The 23,141-nt window shown below is 39.9% G+C and overlaps 1 protein-coding gene across 11 annotated transcripts in view; it reads right to left on the bottom strand.

Moving 5' to 3' along the window:
- PTPRM (protein tyrosine phosphatase receptor type M) overlaps positions 1–23,141 on the bottom strand; it is a 720,827-nt gene that overhangs the window by 15,244 nt on the left and 682,442 nt on the right. For all 11 annotated transcript variants that reach the window (XM_074944607.1, XM_074944608.1, XM_074944612.1 and 8 more), the window contains 6 exons: positions 11,506–11,622; positions 6,520–6,674; positions 6,101–6,236; positions 5,379–5,528; positions 4,686–4,859; positions 1,521–1,652 (listed from right to left, as the gene is read on the bottom strand). In XM_074944607.1, the coding sequence (XP_074800708.1) occupies positions 1,521–1,652; positions 4,686–4,859; positions 5,379–5,528; positions 6,101–6,236; positions 6,520–6,674; positions 11,506–11,622 (864 nt within the window). The remainder of the gene's footprint in view (positions 1–1,520; positions 1,653–4,685; positions 4,860–5,378; positions 5,529–6,100; positions 6,237–6,519; positions 6,675–11,505; positions 11,623–23,141) is intronic.

The following is a 23,141-nucleotide window of genomic DNA, read 5'->3' as shown; positions in this document are numbered from 1 at the left end:
TTTTCAGCAGAATCAGAAGTGCACCAGGGTTGATTCCTCTCACCTATGTTATTTAATGTCCTAACAGAGTATCTGATGTAGTGTATTACAGTAATATGTAAATACATTATATAGAAATAAATACATAAATAACGATTTTGACAATAATTAGTAATAACGCTGAATGACAATGCATGGTTTTCAATAAACCGGCCCTCTTTTCCCTTCTTTTTGCTTTTTGAGTTTTGAGATTTATTCCTAATGAAAAGTTTGTCACTTACATTTGAGAAAAAAGTTTAATGAATTGCAAAGACAGGTGTATTACCTGACACATTATGTATCCCAATAGCTTTTAATAGTGAGTAAGGCCAATAAATGCCTAAAATAGCCAAACACTATTATACATGCAAAACACAGCCTACAAATTCACAAACTCTGTGTAGCAGTTACTAAAAGTCTGACTCCCTAGAGTGTTTCCTCATTCACGCTGAAAATAACCTCAGACTCATGAATAAAAGTTTTGTCTTTAATTTTTAGACAAGTAAGAATGGTTAGGGATTCAGAAGCTCAGTATTTAAGACAGTGTTTGGAATTTGTAGGCACTTTTTTGAAAGCCCAGGTTGAAAACTTTTATGTTTTTTAAAACAAAATCTTAATGTTAACATGAAATAAATGTGAGCATTTTTCTATGTCTGACTTAAACTTGTTAAAAAAGAGATTCTTGAACACATCAGGAATAAATATCACATGCAGCATACTACAGCATATTAATTTTGACGTTACTTTAACCAAATATTAAAAGCATTTTAGAACATTTACATAGTAGGGTCTTGTTTACTGCATTGCTCCTGTTTAATGCCGGTGTTAAAAAGTAAAGTCAGTGCTTAAGGAAATTGCCATATCAGAAGCCCAGAATGGCTCAAGTTCTTCACTTTTTTAAAGAACAGATATATCTTTCTAACGAACAATGAGCAGCTATATTGTAAGCTAATTAAAAATGCCCCATACATTTGCTTCATCTCTGTTCTGGAGAGAAGATAGTACAGTCTCCATTCCTGTTTAGTTCTTGTCCTCTCCACTGAGGCTGCCACTTACAGATCCAATTTGTGCCAAATGTGATGCTGATTTTTGTGATGGGAATGACTGTCCACTAGTAGGTAGACCAAGACCACAGACTCATTTCAGGCAAGCAACACGGGAAAGCTGTGAATTTCTGTTAACTTTTGGCCACTATGAACTTGTTTTAAACTTTGAGCCAAGTCCTAGAACTGAAAGGTTCCACATCCTATTACCAATTCCCAAGGAGTTAGGGGTGTGTGTGTGTGTATTTACATAATGGTGGACAAACTTATGATGGCCTCATTCTTTCCTCCCTCCCTCCCTCTGCCTATCCACGAGCTATGAATCAATTTTCTAGTGTTTGTGAATGCTGTTTTATAAACCTAATTACGTCCTAACACTGTTCTGAAGCTCACATGTACTACCTAAACACAAGCATCACTCTGTAAAGTACATTGATTGGAGCAGTTTCTAGGACTTACTTGTGCTGGATCCACATCATTCAGCATAACGATTGACGTGCAATGATAGTCTAGGACCAGCCTCCAGAAATCTTTGACAGTATTTGGTAAAGGATGCTGGGTAACTATAAAAGCTGAGGGTTGCTTATAGCTCTGCAAAACAATAGCAACAGAAGATAAAATTAAAAGTGATAAGAGAAGAAATCCATCCAGCAAAATGTCAGTAATGGCCCCAAACCCTAGGAAAATAAGTATTATTGTTATTTTGAAGATTACTCACACAGTGTTTTCAGATCTTCCCTGAGATGTTTGCTTGTAATCTAATAAACTGTAATTTTACATCTGGAGACAATATGGCTTTAACAGATCATATTTTTTAAAACAATTATGACATGGGCATACAGAAGGGGAAAAAAAGAGATTCTTGCTTCCAATGTACCACCCATAAAATCTTGAGAGGTAGATTTGTTCTGAGTTGTTGACAGACAGATGAATTTACGTTGACTGTACTTGATTGTTAATGTGAATGATTCCTGTGTAAGGTGATACCCAGTTATTGTTCCAAGAAATATTGCTCAAATCCTAGTCTAACTGGCAGCAAAGCAATATCTTTAGGGGGAAAAACAAGGTTCATTCTCTCTTTAAACACTGGCCCATGTCACTGACTGGAGGCACTGGGTGAACTTTCATCCACAACCCATGATTTAGAACCAGACACTTCTTTGCTGCTGAAGGCCATAATGGAAGTACTTAGTCTGTTATCGGTCGAGGATTGTCAATATCTCCATTAAGAAGGGCATGTCTGCTTTGAAGGAAACTTGTATGCACCCTGTGCTCAGGAAACTATGTCTAAAAACTGGCAATCTGGGTAGCTATTTGAATCTTCCCTTTTTGCTTGGGTAACTGAGACAGTTAATGACAGGTTTCAGAGTAGCAGCCGTGTTAGTCTGTATCCGCAAAAAGAACAGGAGTACTTGTAGCACCTTAGAGACTAACACATTTATTTGACCCAGCCATACACATACTGAATCTATTTCCCCATGTTAAGTATCCTCACACCTTCTTGTCAACTGTCTAAATGGGCCATCTTGATTATCACTACAAAAGTTTTTTCCTCCCGGTGATAATAGCACATCTTAATTAATTAGCCTCTTACAGTTGGTATGGCTACTTCCACCTTTTCATGTTCTCTCTCTCTCTTCTTACTGTATGTTCCATTCTGTGCATCCGATGAAGTGGGCTGTAGCCCATAAAAGCTTATGCTCAAATAAATTTGTTAGTCTCTAAGGTGCCACAAGTACTCCTTTTCTTTTTGAGAAGGTTAATGGGGCAAGAGGACTCTCACAGAATCTAGCTTTTCATTCTGGTTACAGACTTGAATATGGTGCCAGATGTGCCCTTCTTCTTTCCTTTGGTCAGTAATCTCTTCTTAGCACTCGATAATCACTAGATATCCATGCTGTAACTATTAGATCAATCAGCTGCCTTCAATGATCATGAGAGGGTGCTGACTTGCCTGAAGTCATGTGCGGAACTGGAGGGGGCTGCTCTTGAATGGCTCCATTCCTTCCTGGCTGAAAGGTCCCAGAGGGCTGTATTGAGCAACTGCTCACCAAACTCACCCTTGTGTAGCGTGATGCACGATTCAAAATTTCACACCCCTTATTCAAAGCATATACGGTGCCATCGGGGGAGTTAATGAGGAGGCATAGGTTATGGTGCTTTAAGTGCATTGATGACACCCAGTTCTGCATTTCCATCTCAACTGATACAAGGGGAGGGGAGAGCAACTGAGCACCTGACCCACTGGTGGGTATAGACTGGGGTATGAGAAAGAGCAAACCACCTGCTCCTGGCCCCTAATGTAGGGACTATTCTGGGGACACGGCTGGAGCACACAGTGCACCAACGATTCTGGGGAAATGGATCAGCCGCCACGTGGCCAGACCAGTCAGCACAGTTTATAAGAGTCCCAAGGCTGTTCTAAGATGATTGCAGGGAGGGGGAGTCGCTGAACCAAGCATCAGCTGTCTCCAAGATTAGGAGGATGGAAAAGTGGCAGAAAGCCACCTAACTCCCCTGCCCTGGAGCACCAACCATGGCTCAGGTACACCTGAGGATCCAGCCCAACAATTTGATTTCAAAGGTAAATGGCTCATAATAAGATAAGTAGCTGCAAAAGCTAATACTAAGGAATCATCTTTTTTGATCAGTACTTATTTACAAAACAAAACAATATTGACCTCTCTATGATGGGATGCGGTATAATGGCAAGACAGCAGACATTACAATCTGAGATTTGTCACTGGCTTCCTGTGTGCCCCGGGACACTGTGTGAATCTAGACAAGCCATTTAAGCTTGTCTGTTTCCCTATTCATATAAACAAAGATAACAATACCTAGTTTTGAGCCTTATCTAACATGAGTAAAATACTTTGAGATCTTAGATGGAAAGTCCTATATGAGTGCAAACTATTATTATTACTGAAGCTTTACTTTTCAGAAAGAATATTTCAAATATGTTCTTTCCTAAACACTATTTTCTCGTACATGTGTGTGTCACAATTTTAATTACCCCAGTTCTAAAATGTCAGAGATATACTATAAATCTCTAGAGAGTGTAAAACACATTTAAGTGTCTTTTTACTGATATCCTATTAGCACTATTAAAATTACCATAACTGCATTTAAAATATTCATTTTTTCATCAACTGAACAGGAAATGTTCACTCAGACAGATATAAATAGAACGACTGGAGTAATGTCTTGTGTGCTATCTGTGCTGACAGGCAATTATTTTTTCTGTTAATTACTGTGTAAATTAGAAGGAAAGGGATCTAAAATACTGCTGCAAACCCTATTATCCCATTTAGCTGCCTTGGTGACTTAATAGGTAACTCTTTTTCTCTTTAGGCCAGATGGTTAAAAATTCAAGAGCTAGCGAGAAATGCAGACATTTTTAATTTGTCAGTACTCCCTGACGGGCTTTCTCTGTGTGGTTTTGGAACCTTGGCTGAGACATAACATATGAGGGATCCTAAATGTACTCAGGGGTTTAAAGATTTTGTGTCATTTTTTGAAAGGGAAGTGGAAGGATTTGAGTGCTCTGGTGCTGACTATGCTTCCCAGGATTTTCCAGTGTGGAGTTTATTCCTGCTTTATTATTAATGATATAATGGGGCTTACATCCATCAGTGCGGCGTTAATGTAGTTACTGCTCTCCCCATCTATTGTTATGAGGAAAGGCAGACATCTGTCTGGAGGCAGAACATCCATACAGCGATTCTTTTCATGATTACGGGGTAAAAGTGCTATACTGCAATCTTCTACACGCAGTGTTGGAGTCACCATGTTTAGAGTCTATGAAAAAGAATAAACAATACATGAGCAAGGTTAGCTCATCAGTGAACGAATCCTAAAATAGTTAAATAATAGAATTTCAAATCAACTTGGGATACAGTTTCAGAGGGAATTTACAAATGTAAAAAATCAAAAGAAAAACAAACAAATGAATGAACAGCTGGGTTCAAAAGCAAAAACCTTGGATTGCTGAACATGAGCACATACGAAGGAAGAACCTGAAAGATGGTTGCAGGGTTACCTGTATTCTGGCCAAAGGATCATGGAGGGAAACCACATAGGATTCCAACCTCTGTTTATGAGGTAAGAGAGAACTTTACAACTACTCTATTGGATATCTTTATTATTTCACATATTTCAACAGAAATTTGTGACATATTATTGCCCTGTTTTGTAGTTCTTCCCTCACAGGCCCGATCCAAACCCCACTGAAATCAATGGAGGGTCTCCGTTGACTTCAACAGGTATGGGAGGAGGAGCCATATTGCATGTATCCACGTCGTGCTGTCCATGACTTACCCTAAATTCTTCTTTGATCTGACTTGAGTTAGTCTGAGGATCCAGTTTATTCATTTCATAGTACACAGACCTAACTTGAGAAGCTGGAATAGAAGTATCTCCACAAAGACAGGCTTCCAGTATTGCGTCGTGGATAAATACGTACTGCTCCTGGTAAAGCAATCAACACAATTACTGACTTAGAGGGAGCACATCTTAAGTATTAGTGCTCAAGTAAACAGTAAATAACCTATAAAGCTCACATTAACATCAGTGTACACTGAGTAGAGCCCGTAGAGAGCAAAAGTAGTTAATGAAATATACTATTATATTCCACAGAAAAAGCTGTGGAAGGGTTGGGCCCAATCAATTATGATAAATAAGCCAACCAACCTGTACACACACACAAAAAAAAGGTTTTTATAGTGGCCTCATCTTGCTTTTTTCTTTTTGCACAGCTCCACAGGCACTTCTGCTCATAAATGGGATCCAAAGTGGCGGATCTTAACTCTGACTAAACAATATCACCCAAACGATCTTTTTAAAAACATTTATCACCCTCAAAATCAGAAACCAGTAAGGTACCACCCATATGTTTGTTGGTATAAATATTGAATGGCTTTATTGTTCCTCACTGCACCATATGAAGTATTTTCCATGTATTGTGGCAGGTAGCATATGTTATAAAGAGCAGTACTTTTACTGAAAATGATACAACAACAGTCAAAGAAAGATGCCCATACCTCAGTTTGCACCATGTTAACTCTTCGAGATCGAAGCTCCCTGACACAGTTGTATATATCTACGACACCTTCTCTTTCTGCCATATCTAGCATGATGTCAATGACAATGAAGCATCCGGTTCTACCAGCACCAGCACTAAAATAAAAGCACAGTCCACGCTGTATGAATTCTTAGAAAATATAAGGTTTTGAGCCTGATTCTGCAAGTGCTTCAGGTGTTGGATACTTACTGACATCAACAAGAGTTCTATGTATGGGGGTTTGCAGGGTCGATTTTGCCATTTTTTCTTATTACTTTATTATGAGTAGCTCCTATGGCTTCAGTTACTTATGGAGTGATCACACAATGTAGGGTGGGGAAGAATTAGGCCCAGAGTCTTAGTGGGGAAACAGAAAGCAGACATTTTCATTCTGCTTACCTGCAGTGTACAACCAGTGGGCCGGCATTGGGTGGGCTCTTGGACTTCACCTGCCGTACAAATCCCAGCAGTCCTGTTGCATGGTATGGTACGCCATGGTCTGGCCAGCCTGTGAAGTGAAACTGCCTGATTTCTCGGATTTCATGAGCACCTCTCTGTCCAGAATCAAATAAACAAATAAAGAAAGAAGAAGAAGAAGAAAAAAAAATGTAGAAATGAAAATGGGGAAGAAATTAGGAGAGAGACTTTGTTTGAACATGAGTTTAACAACTGGGGCCTTGCTTAAAAAAACTACTGGAGTTCTTTAAAAGGCAAGATGAGGTGTGGATTTTCAACTGGATCCAAAACCTTAGCATAAAATAGGTTGGTTTAATACTAACTGCTCAGGTGCTTTTGAAAATCCCACTAAATGCCCACCAGCATCTTTAGGCACCTAAACAGCTTTAACAATTCACTCCTAAGGGAGTAAGTCAACAACAAAGCCAGGAACAGAAATCATGTGGCAAACTCCCATTGACTTCACTGACATCAGGATTTCACCCTAGAACTTCTGATGTTCATTTCTCTCATTCCTTGTTCCCAGGCAAGCAAACCAGTAGTAGCAGCACCTGTGTGTGCTCCTCCAACCACAAAGGGAAGCATTGGAGATGGGGAGAAGGCTCTTTACTTCCCCTCCACTGCTCAGCTAATCACCACTTAGCCCTTAGTAATTTAATACCTGTAGTATATGGAGATGGTGACAAACCTACAGAGGGCCTACTGGAATTGTATTTGCCGAGAAACCAAATGCTACCGTCATTTACAATATCAACCTGTAGGGCATCTAGGTAAATAGACGGATTTTATTAAATCTATTTTTTCCTCTGTAAAATTGCAGCCCTGTTTATTTGTTAGTATAATATAGTCTTTTACAAACCTATACACCAGAGGCCACCATATACATTTCAAAAGCAAATAATATTATGACAGGTAGTGTCCAGCTTGGACAGATATAAAGGTTAGCTGTGGAATAAATATTGATGATTTTAATAACTGGTGTTCTGTGTTTCTTCTTCTTAAGGCTATATTTCTCTGTCTTGAACTACTTTGCATATAAAAGGCCTAACTCTATTTGCATGGTAATGAAGTAGTATAAAGTTGTTGTTTAGCTTTATTAATAGTATGCAAGAACCAGGGCAGGGATTTCCAACACTTAGGAAATGTGTATCTCAAAGGGGCTGCTGGAAATAAGCAACGTGTCAGAGGGCCCATTCCTGTTTCCACTTATGCTAATAGCAAAACCTCAATTGTCTTCAACGGGAGTGGAAGCAGGATCAAGATGAGCGAGACAGAGATGTGGAAATTAAGGAGAATGCATCATTTTGAGTGATTATCTAATGTTCATGTATGTTTGCAACAGGAACAAGCAATGGTTAGGAAAATATATCCAAATTGGAATGTGTTCTGTTTTAGGCTGTGTTCACTGGGAAAAAGATGTGATTTTTAAATTATGTTTAAACCGTAATGTAGACAGGGCTATTAATATTTTTACACACATTAACAGGGAGGCTGATGCCCTACCACCTAACGTGTTAAAATACAAATTGCCCTGTCTACGCAAGGATTTTAACATTTGTTAGTCAACATACCACCTAAATTGCACTTTCAAAATTTAAGTGTACATCCATTACACATGCAAAACCTCCATTTGCACATGCAGAATAGGTAGATGTACATATAATTGCCTGTCTGCAAGCACACTTACTTGTCTGGCAAGTGCAAATGACAATGTACCTTCAAAACGTGAGCTGTATACACCCATTGGATTCACACTTAAATATTTCAAGTGTAATTTTTGTCTACCGTTTGTGCTAGATTTTGCATATAGCATATTGCTATAATGAGTTTTTTTATTGTATCTACAAAGACCCATTTTCATCTCTCTGTAGCCTCCCTACTGGGTTTTATACCCAAAACAGAATCACAACTGTGTGAATCATGAAAGCATATGCTCATCTTGGATAGACAATATTTTTCACCTTTTCCTTGAAATCAAAAGGATGAAAACTCTGTCATATTATAAACTGTCCCTAGACTGTTAATAATTTAGGCTTTGCTCCTGAAACACTTACTCAGCTGCTTACTCCTGCACAAATGAGTAGTCCCATTGACTAGTAGTTCCCGAAAAACTACTCATGTGCACAAAATTAAGCACATATGAAAGTGTTTGCAGGATCAGGGCCTAAGTCTCTTTAAGTTTTAAATTACACAGGAGCAGGATTACAACCACCACACCTTGACATTAACTAAACTGTCATTTCTTTTTAAAAAATGCATCAATCAACTCCTTCCCCAACAAATAAACTCCTTAGTTTTCTTTTAGAAGCATATAGAAAAAATGACCTGAATAACTAAGTGGGTCAGAAACATTTTATACAATCTAAATTCAGGAAAGAGGATATGGTGGAGGATATGGATAGCCCTGACTGTTCAGCACAATAAGGAAAACTAAAAAAATAAATAACAGAGGGGGAAAAAACAAACACATTCCTTTCTGAACCACACAGAAGCTGCATTATCAGCTTATTGAAAAGCTGCCTATTGTTAAAAAACTAATGTCTAAATGAGGTATTTTCAAATGGAGAAATTTTTTTGAAATAAAATAGTTAGGATTGTTTATCCCTATCTGTTTCAATTCACTTATTCATGAGCTTTTGGTCATGAGTAACTGTAAAATCCTCCAAGTCTTTTTTCACAGTCCTGACTAAGAAGTGAAAAGCTAACTTCAAAGCATGACCTTCGAACTTGATGAATAGAAATCACCCAAACCACATTTTCTTCAAAGTCTAACCACCCCCTTCTCATCTCTGTGTGCTAAAAAATATCTAAATAGTTGGAGACAACAGGTTTGAGTGAGCCGAGGAAAAAGTATTACTAACATTAGATTCCATTCGCTGGACTGGTGTATATTTAACAATTAGGCTGAAGAATGTAATAGGAAAAATTAATTGCTCATCTTTCTGGATCTGCCTTTGTCATGCATTGTGAGATCATGGACAAGATGCTCTAACACAAACTGAGATTAGATGATTCAGTAACTTAATGGGAACACCTTTAAAACATTGGTTTAAAGAAAATTGATGCCATGGCAAATAAGAATACATAGCTGAAAATGACTTAAGTTATTTGATATTCAAGACATACTAGTGAGGAACAAAAATCATGGAACAACCAGGATGTATGCTAAATCTCAGCATTGAACCATGCTGCTTTTGTCACTGCTTCCAGCACACCTGTTGGTAGTTTTATACATTGTCTCTCTAGGCTGTAAACCATCTGAAACAACAACCTGATTTTAATACCTGTTAATTAAGTGACAACCCAATGAATGGCATTATTCAAATCAACTAAATGACGATACAATATGCCATTTGTAACTGTGCTTGTAAAGGATCTCCCCTGCTTAAAGTCTTGTTAAAAAAATTACTTCATTATAAAACAGTTCTGCTGTAGACCAGGAAATATATTGGACCAGTGATTACAGCAGTTATAATCATGCTAGACGTCTGAATAATAGTAGTATATGAAAAGACTTATTTTTGACACAGACTGGCTTGATTGTGGTGAATAGAAGACAGGAAAACAACATCAATGTCCTGTTTAATTGATGGATGGGTCAGAGCCCTCTCCTCCTCTAGTGCCCCAAGGGAATGAAATTTCTGTTTCCATTTCAAGTCTGGGCCAGGGCAAGGCAGAAAGGATCCGCATTTAAAGAAAAGTGAAAATCCAATCTTCCGTAAGGGAGCACTGGAAGACTACCCAAAAGTAATTTGCTATGAAAAATGGGCTGCCTGTTATCCAGTGAAATCTAGGATCTTTTCAAAGTGACAAAATTACATGTCAGGTTTCAGAGGAGCAGCCGTGTTCGTCTGTATTCAGGATAGGTTGTAGATCCTTGATGATGCGTTGGAGAGGTTTTAGTTGGGGGCTGCAGGTGATGGCTAGTGGTGTTCTGTTGTTTTCTTCAAGGATCTACAACCTATCCTGAAGGACAACCCATCACTCTCACAGATCTTGGGAGACAGGCCAGTCCTTGCTTGCAGACAGCCCCCCAACCTGAAGCAAATACTCACCAGCAATCACACACCACACAACAGAGCCATTAACCCAGGAACCTATCCTTGCAACAAAGCCCATTGCCAACTGTGTCCACATATCTATTCAGGGGACACCATCATAGGGCCTAATCACCTCAGCCACACTATCAGAGGCTCGTTCACCTGCACATCTACCAATGTGATATATGCCATCATGTGCCAGCAATGCCCCTCTGCCATGTACATTGGTCAAACTGGACAGTCTCTTCGTAAAAGAATAAATGGACACAAATCAGACGTCAAGAATGATAACATTCAAAAACCAGTTGGAGAACACTTCAATCTCTTTGGTCACTCGATTACAGTCCTAAAAGTGGCAATTCTTCAACAAAAAAACTTCAAAACCAGATTCCAACGAGAGACTGCTGAATTGGAACTAATTTGCAAACTGGATACAATTAACTTAGGCTTGAATAAAGACTGGGAGTGGATGGGTCATTACACAAAGTAAAACTATGTCCTCATGTTTATTCGCCCCTTTACCGCCCCACTGTTGCTCAGATGTTCTTGTCAACTGCTGGAAATGGCCCACCTTGATTATCACGACAAAAGGTTTTCCCCCCACCCCCGCTCTCCTGCTGGTAATAGCTCACCTTAAGTGATCACTCTCGTTACAGCGTGTATGGTAACACCCATTGTTTCATGTTCTCTATGTATATAAATCTCCCCACTGTATTTTCCACTGAATGCATCCGATGAAGTGAGCTGTAGCTCACGAAAGCTTATGCTCAAATAAATTTGTTAGTCTCTAAGGTGCCACAAGTACTCCTTTTCTTTTTGAAAATTACATGTATTTAACTTGTATGGGAAAACATCATCATATTTTGAAAATACAGTTTTCCAAACTTACCTTCTCTACTGCAAATGTTCGAATCACATATTCAGCCAGGAGCTCTGTTTCTATTAGGGTAACTTTAATGTCTTTATATATCTCCGTGTCATCTGGCCAGTATTTACAACATTTGACCTTTTAAAAATACAAAAGAAATTAAGGTTCATATTTTTCAGCATCTGAATCTGTTCTGTACCTTTTGCAGTGATTTACGATATCAAATTCAACCACACATAAAACAGTCAGGCTGCTTACACAAGGAAATGGTCCAGGTATTTAAAGCAGCAGTGTAGCTCAGGTAAACATGGGTAAATGGAGTTTGCCAACTTCTCGTTTTGGGAATATAATTTAGCTTGGTTAATTATCCTACTTCTTCTTCTTCTTTTTAACCACTTTAAACCGCTAATTTAAAGAACATACCTTTTTAAAAAGACAGTTTTGGGGTTCTAGGTGGGAATAATATTCAGTAAAATAAGGCAAATTTCTATGTAGCATGAAGGATGTTTATACTGTGCATAGCTCAGTTACAATAACCATTCATTTCTTGTTCTTTCCAAGTCAGGGAGTATACAGAGGGAAAAGCTACAAATAGAAGCTTGAATAAACTCAAGCTCCTCTGGATTTTTTTGTCCACCTGCACTTGTTACTTGTTTCAAAAATATCTTGCATTCTTTTAAAATGACAGTTCATGCTGCAGACATAAGGGTTTGTCTAATGTTGGAAAGAAAAAACATCTATTTTCCCAATTAGAATTAACTTCTCAAAAGAACTGGTCAGAGGTGGTCATATAGCTAAAGCACAGGACTGGGTGTCAGGAGATTCTATTCCTGGCTTTAACACTGACTCTCTGTGTGACTCCGAACAATCATTGACTTCAGTGGGCTTTAGGGAATTCCTCCCAGTGAAAGGAGAGAGGGGAGGTGGCTTGCATGAACTCTATTCAAGAGTTGGCGGGGTTTGGTGCGCCTTAGTGCAGCCTAGCACAACCTTCACAAAGTATGTAAAATTAAAATGTGAAGCATCTTTGTGCTAGTCACCTTTCGGGGGGGGGCCGGGGGGGGAAGGAGAGTTGTGTATTTTGATGAAATGGTTACTCACCCTTACTCAACCCTGTAGTTCTTTGAGATATGTGCTCCGCACTAGGTGTGTTTGTGCCTCCAGTGCCTTTGATCAGAGGTTTCTCATAGCAGTGTCTGCTCAGCCCCCGCATGCGTGCGAGTCAGCCTCATGCCCCGTGCCATTGTTATATAGCACTGTGTGGGCAAACTGCCCTCAGTTCCTTGTCTACTGCAAAGCCCTATCGCAGAGAACTCCAAAACTGAGGGGAAGGAGGGTAGGTAGAGGAGCACCCACAGGGCAGGCATCTCAAAGAACTAGTTACTGCACAGGGTGAGCAACCATTGTTTCTTCTTTGAGTAGTGTCCCTACAGGTGCCCCACTACAGGTGATTACCGAGCAGTTCCCCTTTAAGGAGGAGGGAGCTTTGGAGTCAAGTCCAATAGGGAAGATGATAGAGCTGGGCCAAACACAGCATCGAAAGCAGCATCACGAGTTACTGCGTAATGTTCAGCTAACGTACGTATAGAAGCTAAAATAGCAGCTTTATATATTTCAATAATGGGCACGTTTTCAAGAAATGCCATACACGTGGAAATGGACCTTGTATAGTGAGTTCGTATGTCCAAAAATGCTTGAATATTATGAGATTCGTAGCAAGACTGAATGCAGTCAGATACCCACTTGGAAAATCTTTGATTAGAAATTGCAGATCCTTTTGAACTATCCATGGTTTGTAGTGCTGTTCTCACTACCAACTGGCCCTCTTGGATAATGGTTTGTGATTGCTCTTTTTGTGTATCTGGCAAGTGGTCAATAAAGGCATTGAGTTTGCCGTAGTTCATATAGTCATATTTAGCCATTAGGGCTTGGTAGTTTGACTCTCTGAATTGTAAAGTCACAGAGAAGTATGCGTTTCACCTGAACGGGTCAAGCCTCTTATAATGTCTATCATAGGGGGTTGATTTGGTGTGATTTTGCTTTCCTTGTGTGTTAACACTGTTCACTACTACAGAGTGGGGCGGAGCGTGCATGAAAAGAAAGTCTGCCTCCTTGGCGACCCTGTAAATCTTTTTGCCAGCCCTTTTATATATTGGTGGAATACAGACTGGCATCTGGTTGATGACCTTGGCAGGGTCTAAAAGCGCCTCACTGATTGGGAGGGCAATTCTCAAAGAGAAAGATGTGTGTAGTATGTCCAGCAATTTATAGTTAATGTCTTTCACCTCTTCCAGGGGAATTTGAAGAGCATCAGCCAACCTCTTAGTGAGATACTGGAAAAGCATGAACTCATCAGCTAATGATGGAGGAGGGGACATCACTGCCTCATCCGGTGAGGAGGAGATGTTCATCAGTGGAGTGGTTTCCAACTGTAGTCTGGCCTTCTGCTCCTCAAAAGTGTCCTCCGGAGGATCTGAGGTTCTGGATAGAGGCTGCAGAGGAATGTCTGGTGGGCACCCTGTGGGAGACACTAGAAGATCAAGAAGTATGGGGCTTGTAGGTTGCCCACAGATCCCAGTACAGCCCCTGGGGAAGGGGGCAGGGCATGGGTGTCCACACCAGGAAGAATGGGGATCGGAGCGTGGGAATAGCCGAGGAGGTCCCAGATGCTATAATGGTGGGTTCTGGTGTGAGACCAGAGAGAAACTGTTACCCTGATTATTGTCTGACTCCCTGCTGGAATTCGGTGGGGCCAACAGGGTCATTGGACACATGTACCCCAGTGCTGATTGTGATTCTGGGGACTGAGACGTGCTTGGTACTGGAATTCTGGTACTGAGTAGCAGGGACTCTGGTGCTCCACGATTGTAAGGCCCCCAGAGAAATGGATTTCCTGCGGTACTGCTGTTGTGCTCAGTACTGTCAGGGATTGCCAGTGCTGACTCATTGGCACCAACAGCTTATTTTATGGAAGGCATGTTCCAAAGAGGGCTGCTTTGAAGAGGTCAGTATGGGGGATGTTTTTGTGGGTGCCAATTTAGTAGAGATGGTACAGTCTCTATTCTTGTCTCTGGCAGGTGGTGCCACTGCCTCAGAGCCTGTACCCCTTGGGCCTTTAGGTATCGCAGCAGAGCTTGCACCTGGGGGTCCCTGTTTCTTTAGGGTAACGTGCCTTGGAGCCATCAGTGCTGAGGTGACCTAACGCGCCGGGGTCTCCTCTGGCTGGTCAGGATCTCTGTTTGAGGCCTTGCGACCCTTTTCCTGGAGGCTTTGTGGAGGGAATCAGACAACTTCCTCCACGATTCTCCCTTTCTGGAGTTTGATGACTCCAGGGATGATCTGCATCCTGGAGAGGACTCAGGACTGGGGTAAGATGCCGGTTTAAGAGAGCCTTCCATGAGGAGGAGTTTCAGCTTTAGTTTCTGGTTCTTTTGGTACCTAGCTTTCAGCTGTTGGCAGAAGGTGCATTTCTGCAGGATGTATCCCCCTCTGAGACATCACATGCAGCAAGAGTGCCTGTTCATCATAGGGAGGCACCTTTTAAAGCTGGGGGAACCAGGTATGCCCCTATGGGCGGGAAATCCCACAACAAAGGTGGGGAAAGGGGTCGAAAGAAATTTTTTTTTTTTTTTAAGAATTGAAGAACAGAAACTTTAAAGGTACTACAAAAAAGAATGGAAACTCTAAGAACAATTATAAATTAACACTATCAAATATAGAGTAAATAAGTAAACTGGACTGCTACTCATTCCATCTCAGCCCCAGGGGGGTTGAGAAGGAACTGAGGGCGGTTTGCTTGCCAGCGCTAGATACCCTCGAGGCAGACCAGGAGGGAGGGTGGGGGGTGGTCAGATACAGCTACAGTGGAGCACCCGTAGGAACACTACTCGAAGAAGAAGAAGCTAAAGCTACTACTACTTACTAATTACACTAATACTAAGAATGTCTATAAACTAAATACTAGAATAAAGTTGAGATATCTCAACTTCCACAGCTCATTTTCAGCCTGAGGTATGAGTTGAGAAGGAACTGAGGGCGGTTCACCTGCACAGTGCTATATAACAGCAGCACGGGGCACGAGGCTGAGTGACTAGCACGCATGCATGGACTGAACGGATGCTGCTATGAGAAATCTCCGATCAAAGGAGCAGGGGGCCGAAGTAGAGCACCCATAGGGACACTATTCAAAGAAGAAACATGTAGCTGTAAATACTGAAAAATTGTCCCTTCTCCAATTTTTGTCAGTGAGATGGTTGGTGAGGAACATTACACATTGATTAGTTATATATTTAACTTCTGTTCTTCTCTTGTCAGGTTCTTATCTCACAACCATCACTTTTGTATCTGGGCATGTTCCAGTAGTGCATTAAATGATAGGACCAGCATCTATTATGTATCTGTTACACATGATGTTTCTCCCTTCCTCTCACCAAGGGGAAATTAAATGTTAATTTTCTAATATATGCAAGTATGTAGTTTTGCATAAATATACAATTCTTGATTGGCTGCATACAAAAGTAACTGCACATTTTACACTGGAAATGAATAGAACAGGAATAAAAATAGGCACTATATTTAGTCTCATTCTTCACTAGAGAAATGTATCTAAATATCTGTTGCCAGCGATGAACACACACCATTTAAAACGTTAAAAATAGCTGCATGCAGTTCATAGTGCTGGTACTCCTATTCTACTATCTATAATTCTTTTAAAAAATTCCACATAGAAGATTTTCCGAAAGCCCTGAAGTTAGGAAAAGGGAAGCCATAAGAAACATATTGGAGGTTCATTGTTTGTCTGTCTGTCTGTTCTATTTGATAATCCAGGCCACTGGTTTTGTTCAAATCCCTGACTCAAACTGAGTGAACCTTTACATTTGTTGTTAGGGAAATACTTGAAATAGCCTTTTCCTCACTGGGTGAAGATGTTTTCCTGTGTCCTGTGCAGAGTAAGCACCTCTTCACATTGTCAACAGACTGGTACAGCCTACTGACAGCCCTCTTTCTGACCTTAATTTCCTCTTCCTGCCTGTAGCTTTTTCATGGGTGAAATCTGATACACATACACATTTCCAAGGCACGTATGAAAGAGGAAGCAGCTGCAGTCACAGTCACAACACCACTACTGAGCATTATGTTTCTAACTTTAGCTCAGCTCCTTTCAGATGGGTGCCTGCCATCTCAAAACAGCTGAGGTTAGTAAAATAAACTATTTAAAACATAGATTCACCTAAACTGCTTGGGTCTGAAGGAAAACACACATGTTTCTAACTTGGTGCAGTCTAGAGAGACAAAGTTATTGGACCAACTTCTGTTGGTGAATAGAGACAAGGTTTTCAGCTACACAGAGCTCTTCTTCACGTCACAGGTGGGGCAGATTGGGAGTAGTGTTGATAGATCCATGACAATGCAATCCCCTGCCATTTCTCTCTGGTGGAAGAGGGGTGCATCAGCTATGGGAACAGTGCCAAGGCTGCAGCTATAGCCATCGACTGGCTCTGCTAAGTATTTCGCAGGCTGGGAGACGATAACATTCTGTGTTTATTTTTTAATGAATCATTTTGGCTCCAATCCTGCAACTATTTAAGCATGTGCTAAACTTTATGTATGTTTACTCACTGGACTGTTCAATGTGCTGAATGTTAAGCAAGCACAGAAGGACCTGATTCTGATCTACACTAAGGCCCTTCACGTTAATGTAAACTGCGTTCAACAAGATAGCGTAAAATGGGAATCAGGTCCATAAATGTTTGCTGCATCAAGACCTTTATTTGTTTGAAGTAAATACCGTTACAACGAGGACAGAAAAGATTTTACATAACTATAAAAAACACTGCTAGTAAAAATACCAAAATGTGTACATCAAAAATTTTAACAGAGCCTCTTCAGTTACTGCATCTGGATACATTTCTTTGGTTTTTGTATAAATATTTGGAACATATTTTAAAGTAAAAGTCGAACAGAAGGTTTAGGTATATGATACAGATATATCTATATCATATACCTAAACCTTCTCTACATAGGTATATATAGTTAAAATAAATATTAAATGTATTATAATTGGTTTTTGCACAGCAAAATAAAAAAACAATTACAATAGGTTTTTGCACCAGTAAAACATTGATTAATGTCAGCCACAAGATAGAGAATACAATTTTCAATGCTCATATAAGTAGAACAAAGATTGAGAGGTACCTTTGAGATTATACCACATTTGTTTCCAATCCCATTGCCAAAAAATACAGGTGTAGCCCCCTTAGAAGGTAAAAGTATGATTGGAGGGAGGTCATGACAGCTCTATGGGCATAAAACCCCAGGTGCACTTGTCCATCTGTTACATATGTATTTGTTTTACTAATAGCTTTCGGGATATGTAAGCAGATCATCATCTACTTACATCTCAAAGACAGCAAAATGGGGTAAAGTTAGAGCCTAAAAGATAAAGATAAGGGTGGCAAGTTGTGCTCACTAGTAAATATAGCAAACAATATGGGAGGCATATAAACAGTGAAATGGAATAGTGATTAAGCTTGATTGCTTTAAAACAGTGTATTTGGCCTTAGGCAAGTAACATGCTTTGAAACTGTGGCCATGAAAAGCAAGAACGAGAATTCACTCATCTTTGGAATAGAAACATTACAGAACTGATATGTGAACTGGCAGGGAAATAAACCTCATAGTTAGTATTCAGCAGTTTAAATAACACTGATCATTCAGATTTCCTAACTTGCTTTGAGTCTAAAATATCCTTAACCAGATGTCATATAGCTAGCTATTGCCCATGCACTGCATGGCTTATTGTTAATGCAGAACAGGTTTATACAATCTAATTTAAAATTAACCCTGAACTAAGTAAAGATAATAAAATAGACATAAAATTTGAAAGGGAATCTCATAGAAGTAAAATGAAATAGCCATCTAAAGTCACCTGTGAAAACTTTTTATGCTTTTTGCTGCTGTAAATCAGGATAACTAATCTTACTCTTATTTTACTGATCTGAAGAACAAGGAGATCAAATAAGTGTAAGAATTTTGTTTTAAATCAATTTGAAACAAAAAAAGTATCGTGATTAAGAATGTTTCAAATTTGTAGATTTGAGAGAAAATAAAATCCAGTCTTTCTTCTTTTTTCCAAAATATGTACCTTGTCTTAATTTGTGAGTATGTTGCTCTGAATGGTCAGAGTACATAGGTTCCAGTGGTCAGAATAAGGAACAAGGAACTGAGGGCTGAGTCTAGGGGGTTTAGACAAATATCTTCCACTAATTATAATGATTAGATATTTATCTCAAATCTCTAGACTCTTTTGAAAATCTCAATCAAGATATCTGAGTTATATTCCAAGCTCTGGTGCAAACTTGCTGTTTGATCTTGGGCAAGTCATTTATCTACCTGTGCCTCATTTTGCACACCTGTAAAATAGTTAAGAACACTCGCGTTATGAGGCTTAATTAATGCTTACAATGTGCTTTGGGATCCCCATACTAAAGGCTTAGTATAAATGCAAGGTATCATTCTTTCTATTGACAGGTTTCAGAGTAGCAGCCGTGTTAGTCTGTATCCGCAAAAAGAAAAGGAGTACTTGTGGCACCTTAGAGACTAACAAATTTATTTGAGTATAAGCTTTCGTGAGCTACATTTCACTTCATCGGATGCATGTAGTGGAAAATACAGTGTGGAGATTTTATATACACAGAGAACATGAAACAGTGGGTGTTACCATACACACTGTAACACGAGTGATCAGGAAAGGTGAGCTATTACCAGCAGGAGAGCTGGGGGTGGGGGGAAACCTTTTGTAGTGATAATCAAGGTGGGCCATTTCCAGCAAGAACATCTGAGGAACGGGGGGGGGGGGGGGAGGGGAGGGGGGGAAATAAACATGGGGAAATAGTTTTACTTTGTGTAATGACACATCCACTCCCAGTTTTTATTGAAGCCTAAGTTAATGGTATCCAGTTTGCAAATTAATTCCAATTCAGCAGTCTCTTGTTGGAGTCCGGTTCTGAAGTTTTTTTTGTTGAAGAATTGCCACTTTTAGGGCTGTAATCGAGTGACCAAAGAGATTGAAGTGTTCTCCGAATGGTTTTTGAACGTTATAATTCAAATGTTAAAACTCTCAAAGATCTTGGGAGACAGGCCAGTCCTTGCTTACAGACAGCCCCCCCAATCTGAAGCAAATACTCATCAGCAACCACACACCACACAACAAAAACACTAACCCAGGAACCTATCCTTGCAACAAAGCCCATTGCCAACTGTGTCCACATATCTATTCAGGGGACACCATCATAGGGCCTAATCACATCAGCCACACTATCAGAGGCTCGTTCACCTGCACATCTACCCATGTGATATATGCCATCATGAGCCAGCAATGCCCCTCTGCCATGTACGTTGGCCAAACTGGACAGTCTCTACGTAAAAGAATAAATGGACACAAATCAGACGTCAAGAATGACAACATTCAAAAACCAGTCGGAGAACACTTCAATCTCTTTGGTCACTCGATTACAGACCTAAAAGTGGTAATTCTTCAACAAAATAACTTCAAAACCAGACTCCAGTGAGAGACTGCTGAATTGGAATTAATTTGCAAACTGGACACCATTAAATTAGGCTTGAATAAAGACTGGGAGTGGATGTGTCATTACACAAAGTAAATCTATTTCCCCTTGTTTATTTCCCCCCCTACTGTTGCTCAGATGTTCTGCTGGAAATGGCCCACCTTGATTATCACTACAAAAGGTTTTCCCCCCCTCCCACCCCTCTCTTGCTGGTAATAGCTCACCTTTCCTGATCACTCTTGTTACAGTCTGTATGGTAACATCCATTGTTTCATGTTCTCTGTGTATATAAAATCTCCCCACTGTATTTTCCACTACATGCATCCGATGAAGTGAGCTGTAGCTCACGAAAGCTTATGCTCAAATAAATTCGTTAGTCTCTAAGGTGCCACAAGTACTCCTTTTCTTTCTATTGTTCTCTTACATTGGGTGAGATTCTCTCTATGAATTCTGCTGGTGCAGGTTCCATACACATGGTGGCAGACAAATTCCTCCAGTCTGCCTGGAATGAGGACTCAGGGCTGAAAGCTGCCTCCAACCTCTGCTGCACTGGGGACCAGAACCGGCCAACAAAGACCCCAAAGTGGCAGTACCAGTATAGGAGGACAGTTGCAGCTCACCTGTGAGATTAAATACAATTCAACACCTATCCAGGATAGTCTCCTCTGATTGACTGCCCTAACAAAAGGGGTCATATGCCACATGCCTTCTCCCCATTGCTGGTACAGCATGAAAAAATTGGTGTGGCTGGATGCCTCTATGTCATTGCTTATCTTGGGGTGATTTTGGCCCCCTCTGGCCATTAAAAGTTTATGCAAATAAGAGTGGTCCTAGAGAAACTGGTCAAGCACAAAGCAGCAGCATAAGGAAAGATGGTCCAATGGACAATTACATTTATGGATTGTAGTCCAGTGGAAAGAGGAAGGATGGTCTAGTGGTTAGACCATTAGCCCGGGACTTCAATTTCCTGCTCCACCATGACTGTGTGGTATATCCTGTGTGACCTGGGGCAAGTCACTTAGTCTCTCTGGCCGAGATCCTCAAAGGTATTTAAGTAATTAACTCCCACTGAAAACAACAGGAATTACATGCCTGGATACCTTTGAGGATCTGGGCCTCAGTTTTCCATCTGAAAAATGGGGACAATAGTAATTCCCTATTTCACAATGGTGTTATAAAGCTAAGTACGTTAAAGCTTGTAAGACATGCAGATATTTTACGGTGACAAGGGTCATGAAAGTACCTAAGACAAACAGATGCTCAAGGCAGTGAAAAGGTGAGCTTTCAAGCCATCTTTACATCCTTTAACTTTTGCTCTGTGCATGTGGGCTGTATACAAACATCTGCCCCAACACATTTATCCACATATTTGTGTTTCCTGAAACCACTTGTGTTTACTTTTCAAATCGATCTGTCTAAATTGGATTAGTGTGAATTAAGATATTAATCTCAATTGAGGAATATTTTCTAGAGCATCCGTTCTACTGCAAACAGGGGATGCAACAAAACACTGAAAACTGAATTCATCTTTGCTTGAAGTTACACCGGGCAATGTTGTGCACATGTATGCTGCTGCTCTGTTCAATAAGGCAAACGTTGTTGATTTGTGGACATCTTTATTAAAAGAGTCCTTCTAGTTTCCTGGAGAATAACAGCCAATTCTTTCCTCTTAGGACTCTTCCCCTGCTATGCATGATGGAATAAGGCCAACTTGTTATTTCAGGTTATAAATTTAGAAAGCAGAAATGTGTTTTGACTGCTAGACATATGATGTTATTCACTGATTTGCCAGATTAACAAAGGTTTTAAACTATGAGATTTTATAATTTTTTTTGTTTGGCATTCTGTTAAAAAACATATCTGCCATCCTTTTCTGTTAAAAACAACCACCACCACCGCCGAGTATGTGTAGAAGTTACCAGGAAAAATATATTTATAAATAAAATAAACACTAAATGGGGAATTACAATATTTTTAGTCTTAGAGCACAGTTTAGAGAGGGCCTGGAGACAGGGACTGGATTTAATGCATCTGTTGATTTCCCCATCTCTATATTTTGGTTTCTGTCTTCAGAGATAAAAGAAATCTTAGTCACTGATGGTCATTAAAAAATCCATGACACTTCTCATAAGAACAAGTGTATTAATCCCAATGTCCAGAACTAATTCCAACCTGTGTAATTATAAGTCTTATTAAATTTCCCTGCAGTTTCAATTCGATAAAATATTCTACACTTTATCCTAAATATTAATGTAGAATTTTGTGTGCTGTTAAACAGTTACTGTGTTTCACCCCAGCAGAGGCTGCACTTCAGTAGTGAATTAAATGAATCCCACGTATAGTTTGCACATACTATGTGGTAAGTATTCAAAGCGCTTTGCATGTGAAATACAATATAAATGCAATATTATGGAGGTGCCTGGTAGTAGCTCTACGGTTAGAGTTCTATTCAAATGTGGACTATAAATTCCTGTTTTACTCTAAAAGTGGGTGGTTAATTGGTGTGAAATTTCACACATGGTTAGTTTTATGCCCACTGAATTTTACACGTAGTTTGTGTCTGGTTTCTCATTATCCATTTATAATACAATGTCTTTGGAATTGGGATCTGGCTGATATTTGTCCTTGGCAGTCCTACTTTTCACTGTTGACTGATATCTTTTATAAACCAATGTCTGCCTAAACATGGTAAATATGTGTAGATCTGGTGTAATGAATTAAAAAAAACAGATTATGGACTTGGGGTCATTTTTAACCATTATTCACATTATAATTTAAAATGTATGTGCTGTGCACCCAAGCTTGATTGATGAGTGCCAAGTGCATGGACACTTGATTGATGGGGGCTGGGTATACATAAAACCTTCTCTAATAGGAACCACCCTTTCTTGTCAGATTTTACCCCACAATGGTTTCTTGGGCAGCCACTGGTTAAGAAGGGCTCATGCGCAACTGCTGGCAGGTAAAATCTTCTACCTTCATACATGTCTGCCTAGCCTCACCCACGTACCCACTCTTACATTTTGAAAAATCCTAGGATATTAATATCCCAAACACATTTCTGTGAAGTAGTTAAGATTGCTACACACC

The sequence above is a fragment of the Natator depressus genome, chromosome 2, assembly GCF_965152275.1.
Source record: "Natator depressus isolate rNatDep1 chromosome 2, rNatDep2.hap1, whole genome shotgun sequence".
Classification (NCBI taxonomy): domain Eukaryota; kingdom Metazoa; phylum Chordata; order Testudines; family Cheloniidae; genus Natator; species Natator depressus.
This window is presented reverse-complemented; position numbering and strand designations above follow the sequence as displayed.